Source organism: Salmo salar, chromosome 16 (genome assembly GCF_965601325.2).
Source record: "Salmo salar chromosome 16, fSalSal1, whole genome shotgun sequence".
In the NCBI taxonomy this organism is placed as follows: domain Eukaryota; kingdom Metazoa; phylum Chordata; class Actinopteri; order Salmoniformes; family Salmonidae; genus Salmo; species Salmo salar.
Window position 1 is genome coordinate 71,747,047 of NC_138306.1, and position 14,807 is coordinate 71,761,853.

Below are 14,807 nucleotides of genomic sequence, written 5' to 3' on the forward strand. Positions count from 1 at the left end.
AACATACTCTAAATTTATGCTTTCGCCGTAAAACCTTTTTGAAATCGTAAAACGTGGTTAGATTAAGGAGATGTTTATCTTTCAAATGGTGTAACATAGTTGTATTTTTGAAAAATTTGAATTTTGACATTTATTTGGATTCAAATTTGCCGCTCTTGAAATGCACCTGCTGTTGATGGAGTGCACCACGGGTGGCACGCTAGCGTCCCACCTAGCCCCAAGAGGTTAAGCGAGTCGGAATCGGAGGCCGAAACTTCTCTGGTCTCTACTCCTCCCGTTGTGGGGTCTGAGACGCCGAAGTCACCCACCATTAGCTCTGACAAATTGAAAACCCTAGTCATTGGCGACTCCATTACCCGCAGTATTAGACTAAAAACGAATCATCCAGCGATCATACACTGTTTACCAGGGGGCAGGGCTACCGACGTTAAGGCTAATCTAAAGACGGTGCTGGCTAAAGCTAAAACTGGCGAGTGTAGAGAGTATAGAGATATTGTTATCCACATCGGCACCAACGATGTTTGGATGAAACAGTCAGAGGTCACCAAGCGCAACATAGCTTCAGCGTGTAAATCAGCTAGAAAGATGTGTCGGCATCGATTAATTGTCTCTGGCCCCCTCCCAGTTAGGGGGAGTGATGAGCTCTACAGCAGAGTCTCACAACTCAATCGCTGGTTGAAAACTGTGTTCTGCCACTCCCAAAAGATAGAATTTGTAGAAAATTGGCCCTCTTTCTGGGACTCACCCACAAACAGGACCAAGCCTGGCCTGTTGAGGAGTGACGGACTCCATCCTAGCTGGAGGGGTGCTCTCATCTTATCTACGAACATAGACAGGGCTCTAACTCCCCTAGCTTCACAATGAAATAGGGTGCAGGCCAGGCAGCAGGCTGTTAGCCAGTCTGCTAGTTTAGTGGAGTCTGCCACTAGCACAGTCAGCGTAGTCAGCTCAGCTTTCCCCATTGAGACCGTGTCTGTGCCTCGATTTAGGTTGGGCAAAATTAAAGATGGCGGTGTTCGCTTTAGCAATCTCACTAGTATAAAGACCTCCTCCATTCCTGCCATTATTGAAAGAGATTGTGATACCTCACATCTCAAAATTGGGTTACTTAATGTTAGATCCCTCACTTCCAAGGCAGTTATAGTCAATGAACTAATCACTGATCATAATCTTGATGTGATTGGCCTGACTGAAACATGGCTTAAGCCTGATGAATTTACTGTGTTAAATGAGGCCTCACCCCCTGGTTACACTAGTGGCCATACCCACCATGCATCCGACAAAGGCGGAGGTGTTGCTAACATTTACCATAGCAAATTTCAATTTCCCCCCCCAAAAAACAATGACGTTTTCGTCTTTTGAGCTTCTAGTCATGAAATCTATGCAGCCTACTCACTCACTTTTTATAGCTACTGTTTACAGGCCTCCTGGGCCATATGCAGTGTTCCTCACTGAGTTCCCTGAATTCCTATCGGATCTTGTAGTCATAGCAGATAATATTCAAATATTTGGTGATTTTAACATTCACATGGAAAAGTCCACAGACCCACTCCAAAAGGCTTTCGGAGCCATCATCGACTCAGTGGGTTTTGTCCAACATGTCTCTGGACCTACTCACTGCCACAGTCATACTCTGGACCTAGTTTTGTCCCATGGAATAAATGTTGTGGATCTTAATGTTTTTCCTCATAATCCTGGATTATCGGACCACCATTTTATTGCGTTTGCAATTGCAACAAATAATCTGCTCAGACCCCAACCAAGGAGCATTAAAAGTCGTGCTATAAATTCTCAGACAACCCAAAGATTCCTTGATGCCCTTCCAGACTCCCTCTGCCTACCCAAGGACGTCAGAGGACAAAAATCAGTTAACCACCTAACCGAGGAACTCAATTTAACCTTGCGCAATACCCTAGATGCAGTTGCACCCCTAAAAACTAAAAACATCTGTCATAAGAAACTAGCTCCCTGGTATACAGAAAATACACGAGCTCTGAAGCAAGCTTCCAGAAAATTGGAACGGAAATGGAGCCACACCAAACTGGAAGTCTTCCGACTAGCTTGGAAAGACAGTACCGTGCAGTATCGAAGAGCCCTCACTGCTGCTCGAGCACCTATTTTTCCAACTTAATTGAGGAAAATAAGAACAATCCAAAATTTATTTTTGATACTGTCGCAAAGCTAACTAAAAAGCAGCATTCGCAAATGGAGGATGGCTTTCACTTCAGCAGTAATACATCTATGAACTTCTTTGAGGAAAAGATCATGATCATTAGAAAGCAAATTACGGACTCCTCTTTAAATCTGCGTATTCCTCCAAAGCTCCATTGTCCTGAGTCTGCACAACTCTGCCAGGACCTAGGATCAAGGGAGATACTAAAGTGTTTTAGTACTATATCTCTTGACACAATGATGAAAATAATCATGGCCTCTAAAGCCTCAAGCTGCATACTGGACCCTATTCCAACTAAACTACTGAAAGAGCTGCTTCCTGTGCTTGGCCCTCCTATGTTGAACATAATAAACGGCTCTCTATCCACCGGATGTGTACCAAGCTCACTAAAAGTGGCAGTAATAAAGCCTCTCTTGAAAAAGCCGAATCTTGACCCAGAAATTATAAAAAACTATCGGCCTATATCCAATCTTCCATTCCTCTCAAACATTTTAGAAAAAGCTGTTGCGCAGCAACTCACTGCCTTCCTGAAGACACACAATGTATACGAAACGCTTCAGTCTGGTTTTAGACCCCATCATAGCACTGAGACTGCACTTGTGAAGGTGGTAAATGACCTTTTAATGACGTCAGACCGAGGCTCTGCATCTGACCTCGTGCTCCTAGATCTTAGTGCTGCTTTTGATACCATCGATCACCACATTATTTTGGAGAGATTGGAAACCCAAATTGGTCTACATGGACAAGTTCTGGCCTGGTTTAGATCTTATCTGTCGGAAAGATATCAGTTTATCTCTGTGAATGGTTTGTCCTCTGACAAATCAATTGTAAATTTCGGTGTTCCTCAAGGTTCCGTTTTAGGACCACTATTGTTTTCACTATATATTTTACCTCTTGGGGATGTCATTCGAAAACATAATGTTAAATTTCACTGCTATGCGGACGACACACAGCTGTACATTTCAATGAAACATGGTGAAGCCCAAAAATTGCCCTCGATAGAAGCCTGTGTTTCAGATATAAAGAAGTGGATGGCTGCAAACTTTCTACTTTTAAACTCGGACAAAACAGAGATGCTTGTTCTAGGTCCCAAGAAACAAAGAGAACTTCTGTTGAATCTGACAATTAATCTGGATGGTTGTACAGTCGTCTCAAATAAAACTGTGAAGGACCTCGGCGTTACTCTGGACCCTGATCTCTCTTTTGAAGAACATATCAAGACTGTTTCAAGGACAGCTTTTTTCCATCTACGTAACATTGCAAAAATCAGAAACTTTCTGTCCAAAAATGATGCAGAAAAATTAATCCATGCTTTTGTTACTTCTAGGCTGGACTACTGCAATGCTCTACTTTCCGGCTACCCGGATAAAGCACTAAACAAACTTCAGTTAGTGCTAAATACGGCTGCTAGAATCCTGACTAGAACCAAACAATTTGATCATATTACTCCAGTGCTGGCCTCCCTACACTGGCTTCCTGTTAAGGCAAGGGCTGATTTCAAGGTTTTACTGCTAACCAACAAAGCATTACATGGGCTTGCTCCTACCTATCTTTCCGATTTGGTCCTGCCGTACGTACCTACACGTACGCTACGGTCACAAGACGCAGGCCTCCCAATTGTCCCTAGAATTTCTAAGCAAACGACTGGAGGTAGGGCTTTCTCCTATAGAGCTCAATTTTTATGGAATGGTCTGCCTACCCATGTGAGAGACGCAGACTCAGTCTCAACCTTTAAGTCTTTACTGAAGACTTATCTCTTCAGTAGGTCCTATGATTAAGTATAGTCTGGCCCAGGAGTGTGAAGGTGAACGGAAAGGCTGGAGCAACGAACCGCCCTTGCTGTCTCTGCCTTGCCGGTTCCCCTCTCTCCACTGGGATTCTCTGCCTCTAACCCTATTACAGGGGCTGAGTCACTGGCTTACTGGTGTTCTTCCATGCCGTCCATGGGAGGGGTGCGTCACTTGAGTGGGTTGAGTCACTGACGTGGTCTTCCTGTCTGGGTTGGCGCCCCCCCTTGGGTTGTGCCGTGGCGGAGATCTTTGTGGGCTATACTCGGCCTTGTCTTAGGACGGTAAGTTGGTGGTTGGAGACATCCCTCTAGTGGTGTGGGGGCTGTGCTTTGGCAAAGTGGGCAGGGTTATATCCTGCCTGTTTGGCCCTGTCCGGGGGTATCATCGGATGGGGCCACAGTGTCTTCTGATCCCTCCTGTCTCAGCCTCCAGTATTTATGCTGCAGTAGTTTATGTGTCGGGGGGCTAGGGTCAGTCTGTTACATCTGGAGTATTTCTCTTGTCTTATCCGGTGTCCTGTGTGAATTTAAATATGCTCTCTCTAATTCTCTCTTTCTCTCTTTCTGTCTTTCTCTCGGAGGACCTGAGCCCTAGGACCATGCCTCAGGACTACCTGGCATGATGACTCCTTGCTGTCCCCAGTCTACCTGGCCGTGCTGCTGCTCCAGTTTCAACTGTTCTGCCTGCGGCTATGGAACCCTGACCTGTTCACCGGACGTGCTTGTTGCACCCTCGACAACTACTATGATTATTATTATTTGACCATGCTGGTCATTTATGAACATTTTAACATCTTGACCATGTTCTGTTATAATATCTACCCGGCACAGCCAGAAGAGGACTGGCCACCCCTCATAGCCTGGTTCCTCTCTAGGTTTCTTCCTAGGTTTTGGCCTTCCTAGGGAGTTTTTCCTAGCCACCGTGCTTCTTTCATGCATTGCTTGCTGTTTGGGGTTTTAGGCTGGGTTTCTGTACAGCACTTTGAGATATCAGCTGATGTACGAAGGGCTATATAAATCAATTTGATTTGATTTGATTTGACTGCCGAATGCCGCCCGAACAAGGAGAGGGACCGACTTCGGCGGAAGTTGTGACAGTACCCCCCTTGACACGCGGCTCCAGCAGCACGCCAACACCGGCTTCGGGGACGACGAGGCGCAGGGCGATCCGGATGGAGACGGTGGAACTCCCGCAGCATCGACGGGTCTAACACGTCCTCCACCGGCACCCAGCATCTCTCCTCCGGACAGTACCCCTCCCACTCCACGAGGTACTGAAGGTCCCTCGCCCGACGATCGAACTGCATACACCGGGGCCCCATCGATGTCCAGAAGGGGCGGAGGAACCTCCCGCACCTCAGACTCCTGAGGTGCGGGAGGTTCCTTCAATTCGGACCTCAATTGGCTTAATTGGTTGTTGCTGCAGGACTTACACAAAAACCTGTACATGTTATCATAAAATGTAGCCTCTGCTGCTTATTTCCTGAAAAGTGAGAGACGCTATATTACATGGACACACGCTGTGGCATGGCACCACTCGTCTGTCTGTTCCGCTTCCTCTTCCTGCCATTCACTGACAACCCCAGACTGAGGGCAACTCTCCAGTACAAGACACCTGATGGTAAATAATGACTCGACAAATCACTGCTCTGACACACCACTGCTCCCAACACATGCTCACTTGTCATAATTTTGCAGGAGACATCTTTTTTTTTCTGGAACATCATGTACCCTGTCCTGTCCCACTCTGTGATGTGCCAGCAAGGGACACACTTAGCAGTCGCTGCTCGGCTGAGATATTGACATCCTGTGGGTGTAATCAGAGTAGATAAATCTTCCCTCTCTCTTCCTCTGTCCCTCTCATACGCAGGAACACATCTCTCCCTCTCACTGCAATCCAATAATCGTTTTTTTTTACCTGCATCTTTCTTGCTCTGTCTTTCCCTCCCTCCTTTTCTAGAGTTGAGAACATGGAAAGCTACTGTTCCACCTGATGGGCCAACACAGCACAGTACAGCTCGGTTTGACTCAGATTCAGCTCGGCTTAGCAGTGTAAAAAGGGTCTAAGCCTTTTCCCTTACTTCATCCGATCCCGAGCCGAAGATGAGCAGATCAAAGGGGATGGCTGCCACCATGTCAATGAGGAACCAGCCCTTGAAATAGTGGATGGCTATCTTCGCCGGGTGGCTGACCACCTCCTCGTTGAGATTCACATAGGTTGTCCTGAAGTTGATCAATATGTCCACGATGAACATGATGTCCACCATGAGGTCGACCACGTTGAGCGGCGAGCACGAGTAGCCGCACTCCCTCCTCTTCTGCTCCTCTAGGTCGTTGAGGAGGAAGGCGGCGGAGTAGGGCGTGAAGATGGCCGTGTAGATGACCAGCAGCAGGATGAGCCAGTCCCACACCGCTTTGAAGGGGCTGTAGTGGAGGATGGTTAACTTGTCCATGCGCGGCACCTGGAGCTTGTACTCGGGAAGCACATCTGCGCCCAGGGATAGCACCTGAGGAGGAAGGAGGGAGGAGTTAAGAGGAAGTAAAGTGAAGACATGAAGAAAATGGTGGCTTGGATCAATGTATTATAAGAACGAATGAATCCTATAGAATCCTAAGGAAATACTTTGAAATTCAAGCTGAAGTCAGTGGGATGTAAATATTGTATAGGGGCCTACTGCAAAAGCCACGATGCTAATGTTGCATACAAATATTATATAACACTATTTAAAACTAACGTATATAACAGCCTATATGTAGGCTATTATGGATGCATCCTGTACATGTATATGGTCCACACTGTATACTGTATATAACCTTAAGTAAATTCTATGGAGGAAAATACACAAAGGTTAACATCATCAGCTTGCCCCTTGTGCTTGGCTGTAGGGAGGATAAATATACATTTATACATTCATATACAGGTCGCTTAACCTAAGCAGGCATACTATACATTCTTTATGAGTTGATCACTGGACACTAAACACAGCTGAACTCCAAGAGGAAATCAGTCACGTGGAAATATTGATGGAAGAACAGTGTCTTAACCATCCTTCCAGAACTACAATACCCATTAGCCACATATACATACTTAAAGAAGTACATGTTAGTTTAGTATCTTACTGTATTAGCCAGCAAATTGCAAACAAGTAATATGACGGGAATGTCCTTGTAGATGCTTCTACATAGGAAAAAAGTTGCCAGTAAATTGCAAACAAGTCATATGACGGGAATGTCCTTGTAGGGGCTTCTACATAGGAAAACCCCTATTTAAGGAATGTTTAATTGCACCAATATCCCAACTATTCCTGTTAGAGTATGGCCTGTCCCTGGATAACTTTTAAAATCAATATCACAGAGCAGATAATAGTCTCAATGACACTAAGGTGATTATCGAGGTAGGAGGTGGTGGGATATAGTCATTCATTCTGCAGCTTGACACTTCAATGCCAGGGAAGACATTTCTGCTCTGTTTCTCATGGCTGATTATCACTGTGGCGAGAGGGAGGGAGAGGAGGAGAGAGAGAAAGGTAAAGTGCTTCACCCAAGGGCAGAGAAGTAATTATTGTAGATGGAGAGAAGAGCAAGCTGAAATAGAGCCTTGGAAATGGAATTAGGGCTCCATTTCGGTCGCCTTCGCCATAGAAATAGAATTACTAGAATGGCGATCCCCATTCAAGTCAATGTTCCATGATGGTCCATTCAAGTCATTATTTCCACTATTTCCAATTATTTCCTCCACCATCTAGGCCTACTCCTAGTCGCACCCTGGCAGGGATCGCCTCGGCGACCCTGTGATTGAGTGGGATGAAGGGCGGCGGGCTTAAGTGATTATAATGAAATTGGTTATTAGACATCTTCTGTCCCCTCCCCTGTGTGATTACAGGTCAATAGAACAACCCTCCACTATATCACACCCTTTAAAGCAAATCACCAAATAAAGGACAGAGAGAGAAAAAGCTTTTTCATTATTCATGTCCAGCTACATTAGTTATCTTCATTGAAAGTTTTGGTAATTAGGCTACAGGCAGTTTTATTTCTTTCATCAAACTGCCCTTTGCTCAAAGTGGAAAAGAAGCACAAGGCAGTGATTGTCGTGAGAAACCTCTTTTTGAATGAACGTGTTGTTTTGTCTCTTGATGACATACCACCTAAATCAGGCAGAATCACATACCATGTGGATAGATTAGTCGATGTGGCCTAGTGGGCTGCTGCACTTGTAAGGAGTTGGTAAAAGGAGTACCTAATCTATGATCCAGGGTCAGATGTTTCTAGGCTTATATGATCCGGTTAATCAATTTTGGGTCGGTAAATCTGACCCTATATCTGTGGTTAGTGGCAACATCTAATTTGAGCCATATGGTTACATTGGTAAACTGTCTCTGAGCCTGCTGGCAAGCCCAGGGAGGAGTCAATTTGCAGAATGAGAGCTCAGTTGAGCACGTTGCTCCCCCTGATCTGTTACTAAATAAATTATTCAGACATAATAATTTAATGTACCTAGTGTGGATTCATTTGCTATTGTGCCAATTAACTCTCTCATCTGGAATAACTGTATGCAAATGAGTGGACTGTTCATTTCACCCTCTCACGTTATTTGTTGGTATTGTTGGAGGATTTAGAATACCAGAGTGTAATTTCCTGTCTTGGCCAGTGCTGCTTTGTCACGTGACCCACAACATGTATTGTTGACAATAAAGAAAAAATTGGCAAAACTGAAGCAAAGCCATGACATAACGACTGGTAAAACTGAAGCAAACCCATCCAAAGCCGGAAAAATAATACCTCATGGATCGAACATTAAGCATCAAACAAGTTGTTTTATATGGAGCATCAACATGCACTGACGCCGCTTATCAATCTACGGCACAGACTCAGATCTCCTGTCAATCATCCATCTGTTTAGAGTGGTTGAGTTCTGTGTCGAACCAGCAGACTACAGTACGTGTTTATTCTGCAGCCTAGAGCACGTCTCTCTAAACAAACTCTGGAGAGACCTGGTCTCCAGACATCGGCTGGAACAGTGTGAGCCTCACAGCCAGATAACAATGGAGGAACAGGGAACAGGAGCTCAGGGTATCACATTCAGACAACAGGGGACGAACAGGGAGCAGGAGCTCAGGGCGTCACATTCAGACAACAGGGGACGAACAGGGAACAGGAGCTCAGGGCGCCACAGTCAGAGAAATATATCAAATACCAAAGAAACAAGCAAATACAATCCAACTGTCTAGTTTGATCAAACGACTGAGAATGAGCTGGTGAAAGGAAAAAACATGTTCAATGTAATCTGTTCAGTAGTAAGCAGCAGATGGTTGCTAACCAAACGTACAACCAGGAAAGAAAAACAAGAGGCTGTTATGAGTCTAGATAATCAACTATAACTCTATCTGACATAGGCCTGCTGTATAACAACAATGTTCCACTGCAGTAGGTATATCCAATATGAACTATATCAGGGATAGGCAACTCCATTCCTTGGGGGCCTAATTGGTGTAACACTTTTGCCCCAGCCTCAGCTAACACACCTGACTCCAATAATCAACTAATCATGATCTTCAGTTTAGAACGCAATTAGTTTAATCAGCTGTGTTTGCTAGGGATGGGGAAAAAGTGTGACACCACTCCGACCCCCCGAGGACTGGAGTTGCCCACCCCTGAACTACATAAATAATCACAACAAATACTAAGATCAGGTTGGAAAATACAAGCTGCAACCCACTATTGAGATGTATGACTCACACACACACCAGCATATGTCCTCTAAACTAGAAGATGCCCTTACTGCCAATGACAAACTAAGATCTGCTTTTAAGGAAAACCCAGTCCCAGATACTGTATAGTATATACTGTATACACCAGTGAAGGCTCCTCGGAGGAGGAAGGGGAGGACCATCCTCCTCAGTGAATTTCATAAAAATCTATATAGCGAAATTTAAAAATGTATCCTTTTTAGATATAACTATACTAAATATATTCACGTCACCAAATAATTGATTAAAACACACTGTTTTGCAATGAAGGTCTACAGTAGCCTCAGCAGCACTCTGTAGGGTAGCACCATGGTGTAGCCAGAGGACAGCTAGCTTCTGTCCTCCTCTGGGTACACTGACTTCAATACAAAACCTAGGAGGCTCTTGGTTCTCACCCCCTTCCATAGACTTGCACAGTAATTATGACAACTTCCCGAGGATGTCCTCCAACCTATCAGAGCTCTTGCAGCATGAACTGACATGCTGTCCACCCAATCAAAGGATCAGAGAATAAATCTAGTACTGAAAGCATAAGCTACAGCTAGCTAGCACTGCAATGTATAAAATGTGGCGAGTAGTTGTCTTAAAAAGAAAGACAATAGTTGAACAGTTTTGAACAAATTTATTCCAAAATTAAGGAGAAGCAAGAGAGAGGAGCGAGAGAGATAGCTATATTTGGTTGTATTTTTTTTAAACGTTCACTTTCACTTAGCTAGCAAATGCAGCTAGCTAGTTTAGCCTACTCAAACACCCGGCTCAAACAGAGAGGGATGCTATGTTAGCTAGCTGGCTATAGCTATCCAACACTGGAACTCTTCCAAGTCAAGGTAAGCTTTGGTTTTATTAATGTATTGCCACCGGGGCCCGCCAGTGTAACTGCTAAACTGCTTTCTGACTGTACATTGCACTGCATGATTGTAGCGAGTTTACTAACTCGTTCGTTCAAGTTGACTATGATGTGACAACAATGTAGGCTGTGTGTAGAGGTAAGCGGTCATCATATGAAGGTTTGGCTTGGAAAGGTTTTTTGCCTGGTCACAGACAGCTGATGTGTTGTGCACGAAAGTCCACAAGTGACGGGAAAAGGTAAGAGAGGGAGAGAGCGTAGATTGTTGCGAGAAGGAATTATAAACTCAGCAAAAAAAGAAACATCCTTTTTTCAGGACCCTATCTTTAAAAGAGAATTCGTAAAAATCAAAATAACTTAACAGATCTTCATTTTAAAGGATTGAAACACTGTTTCCCATGCTTGTTCAATGAACCATCAACAACTAATGAACATGCACCTGTGGAACGGTCGTTAAGACACTAACAGCTTACAGACGGTAGGCAATTAAGATCACAGTTATGAAAACTTAGGACACTAAAGAGGCCTTTCTACTGATTCTGAAAAACACCAAAAGAAAGATGACCAGGGTCCCTGCTCATCTGCGTGAATGTGCCTTAGACATGCTGCAAGGAGGCATGAGGACTGCAGATGTGGCCAGGGCAATAAATTGCAATGTCCGTACTGTGAGATGCCTAAGACAGCGCTACAGGGAGACAGGACGGACAGCGGATCGTCCTCGCAGTGGCAGACCACGTGTAACAACACCTGCACAGGATCGGTACATCCGAACATCACACCTGCGGGACAGGTACAGGATGGCAACAACAACTGCCCGAGTTTCACCAGGAATGCACAATCCCTCCATCAGTGCTCAGACTGTCCGCAATAGGCTGAGAGAGGCTGGACTGAGGGCTTGTAGGCCTGTTGTAAGGCAGGTCCTCACCAGACATCACCGGCAACAACGTCGCCTATGGGCACAAACCCACCGTCGCTGGATCAGACAGGACTGGCAAAAAGTGCACTTCACTGACGAGTCGCAATTTTGTCTCACCAGGGCTGAAGGTCGGATTCGCGTTTATTGTCGAAGGAATGAACGTTACACCGAGGCCTGTACTCTGGAGCGGGATTGATTTGGAGGTGGAGGGTCCGTCATGGTCTGGGGCGGTGTGTCACAGCATCATCAGACTGAGCTTGTTGTCATTGCAGGCAATCTCAACGCTGTGCGTCACAGGGAAGACATCCTCCTCCCTCATGTGGTACCCTTCCTGCAGGCTCATCCTGACATGACCCTCCAGCATGACAATGCCACCAGCCATACTACTCGTTCGGTGTGTGATTTCCTGCAAGACAGGAATGTCAGTGTTCTGCCATGGCCAGTGAAGAGCCCGGATCTCAATCCCATTGAGCACGTCTGGGACCTGTTGGATCGGAGGGTGAGGGCTAGGGCCATTCCCCCAAGAAATGTCTGCGAACTTGCAGGAGCCTTGGTGGAAGAGTGGGGTAACATCTCACAGCAAGAACTGGCAAATCTGGTGCAGTCAATGAGGAGGAGATGCACTGCAGTACTTAATGCAGCTGGTGGCCACACCAGATACTGACTGTTATTTTTGATTTTGACCCCCCTTTGTTCAGGGACACATTATTCCATTTCTGTTAGTCACATGTCTGTGGAACTTGTTCAGTTTATATCTAAGTTGTTGAATCTTGTTATTTTCATACAAATATTGACACATGTTAAGTTGTCTCAAAATAAATACAGTTGACAGTGAGAGGACATTTCTTTTTTTGCTGAGTTTATATACAACGAGCAAAGTGATCATGATGTTTTTATGTGGCTGCTACGAAAGTGAACTGTTTGCGTGTGATCAGGTGTGTATTCATTCCACCGATTCTGTTAAAAAACGTCTTATAAACAGAACAAAATGGGGATAAACATACCTGAATTTGTCCAACAGAAACTCTCATTTTCATTTGCTGGACTAATGATTAGCTAGCTGTAGGCAAGAGTGTACAAGGCGGTATTGAATGTGTCACTGTCTGTCACCTTGATTACTCAAAATTCTCTCGGCCTATGCACCTACGTTGTGAACTTGAATTCATCGTCTAGGTTGTAGCAACCTCATGATGGGTACAGTATCATGTAGTAGCCTAAACTTATCGATGTTACATTGAACTGGGTGAATGGACTATGAATGACAGTCATCCAATATGCTGTTATAGAAATAAGGCCATGCTCATTAAAAAAAATAATCATCCTCCCCCATCTTAAACGGTACCAACCGTCACTGGTATACACATTATCAGTAGAACAGCAACATCCTCGTCTGTTCTGGACAAAGTGGCCCTGACAGATCTTAAAGGTCAACCAGCTCTGCCATAGCGACACAGACGCACGCGCACACAGACAGGCAAGCACGCAGGCAGGAGTACACACAGGCATCCTGGTTTCCCTCCTCCCCTATAGGGACCGACACAAGGAGGCGTTGCTGTACTGCGGCAGACAGGATGAGGACAGACAGACAGGCAGACAGACAGGATGGTGAGGATGACCTCTAACCTGTGTGTAACTAGAGTGTATCCCTGAGCCCTGGTAAGAGAATCTGTCCTCATCGGGGATAATTACCGCTCTCTACTGTATAACATTGGGGCAGATGACTATTCATGTGATTATTTAATGAGGTAATAGTACATCCAGCTACAGCACACTATACATCTGTAACTGTCTGTACAGAACAAACACACAGAAAAGACATGTCCTCTGTATGGAACAGATTCTATAGAATGGATTCTAACTCCAACATTATACTTGATTGAGTGAAGCTCCAACATCTTGGCTTATGTCAGTGAGCCCCAAATCTACTGAGCACAAGGCACAGGGCCTTTCATGACCTCTTACCTGTGTGACCTTATCGGTGACGTTGTGTGTTCGGTCCTTGACCATTGGGGCTATGATGGTTTTCTCGGAGGATGGAGGGGAGGGGCACTTTTTGTCGTTGTTGGCCTCTGAGAAGTTGAGCGTGATGAGAGGGATCTTGTTGATGGTGCTGTATCTGTTGAGGTGGGAGTCAGACGTGGAGCCCAGAAGACTGGATTTGATCTGGTTGAAGGATCCTGGAGGAGAATTTAATGGAGAGAGAGGTTTGGAAATGGCTAGCGCTGTGATGCTAAGCTAGGCTAGAGCGGCGATGCTATACTAGGCTAGCGCGGTGATGCTATACTAGGCTATGTTAGCACGTGTGGCCTGATACAGCTTGACGGTTTGACGGTATGCTAATGGATAAAAGGAGACCTCAAGTGTGGTTTATGTGGTAGGTGTGTCAATAGGCTGCCGTGTCTATTTGTTACGTGTGGGAGCGTGAGTATGGAACTGTTTTTTGCTCTTGAGTGAACTCAATTGCTGTCACAAGACAAGTGAACAACCACAGGACAACAGTAGAAATACAAGAGTCAAACAGATCCACCCTAACCCTCTGCTTGATCCTGTTACCTTCCATTCAACAGCTGTAGAAATGACCGACTTGGTGTAATGAACACTTTTAGTGAAATAATGATGTCCACAAACAAAGGAAATGTATACTTACATCTCAGTCATCAGGTTTTGACTCAATGATACCATATGGATATGGCTTTCATGATTCATACATCCACAAATACTCTATGGTACTACGCGAAAATACAGTACAACACTGCCATAAAACCTCACCACGTTGAACAACACTCACACTGTCACACGTATAACTACTGTGGGCAATATGGAAAAGAGAGGGAACGTGTCAACTGTTGATCCAAAAGGAGAAGATGGAGGGATGACTCATTCTGCCTTTTTCACAAACGAGTGTTGAGAATACAGTGAGTGATACTTACACCTAACACACACAAAAGACATGCGCAGCTTGAAGACATAGTGATACTTACACATACAAAAGACATGCGCGGCTTGAATACATAGTGATACTTACACATACAAAAGACATGCGCAGCTTGAATACATGCTACAGCAGCATTGTACGGTACAGTATGTGTGCATTACAGACATATAGGAAAAGCTCAAGCCATACCCCCAGCCATCCAGGACCGAGACACTAGCGAATCAGGAGAGAGAGAGGGAGGGAGGTAGAGAGCAGCGTAAAGAGGAAGTGACCTCAGAGAGAGGGGAGGGGTCAAAGGTCAGGATAATTCTGCAGGCACTTCCTGAGTGTCATGTGACATTTATTTGAGCAACATCAGAGTGATTTTTTTTTTAGTAGAGGTAAAAAAAATCTGGCC

General features: G+C 45.0%; 1 protein-coding gene across 1 annotated transcript in view; it reads right to left on the bottom strand.

The window, feature by feature from the left end:
- Positions 1-14,807, bottom strand: part of LOC106590765 (voltage-gated inwardly rectifying potassium channel KCNH7) — a 177,408-nt gene that overhangs the window by 101,419 nt on the left and 61,182 nt on the right. The window contains exons 6-8 of the mRNA XM_082962866.1: positions 14,600-14,623; positions 13,438-13,652; positions 6,044-6,469 (exon numbers count right to left, since the gene is read on the bottom strand). Coding sequence (XP_082818992.1) covers positions 6,044-6,469; positions 13,438-13,652; positions 14,600-14,623 — 665 coding nt within the window. The remainder of the gene's footprint in view (positions 1-6,043; positions 6,470-13,437; positions 13,653-14,599; positions 14,624-14,807) is intronic.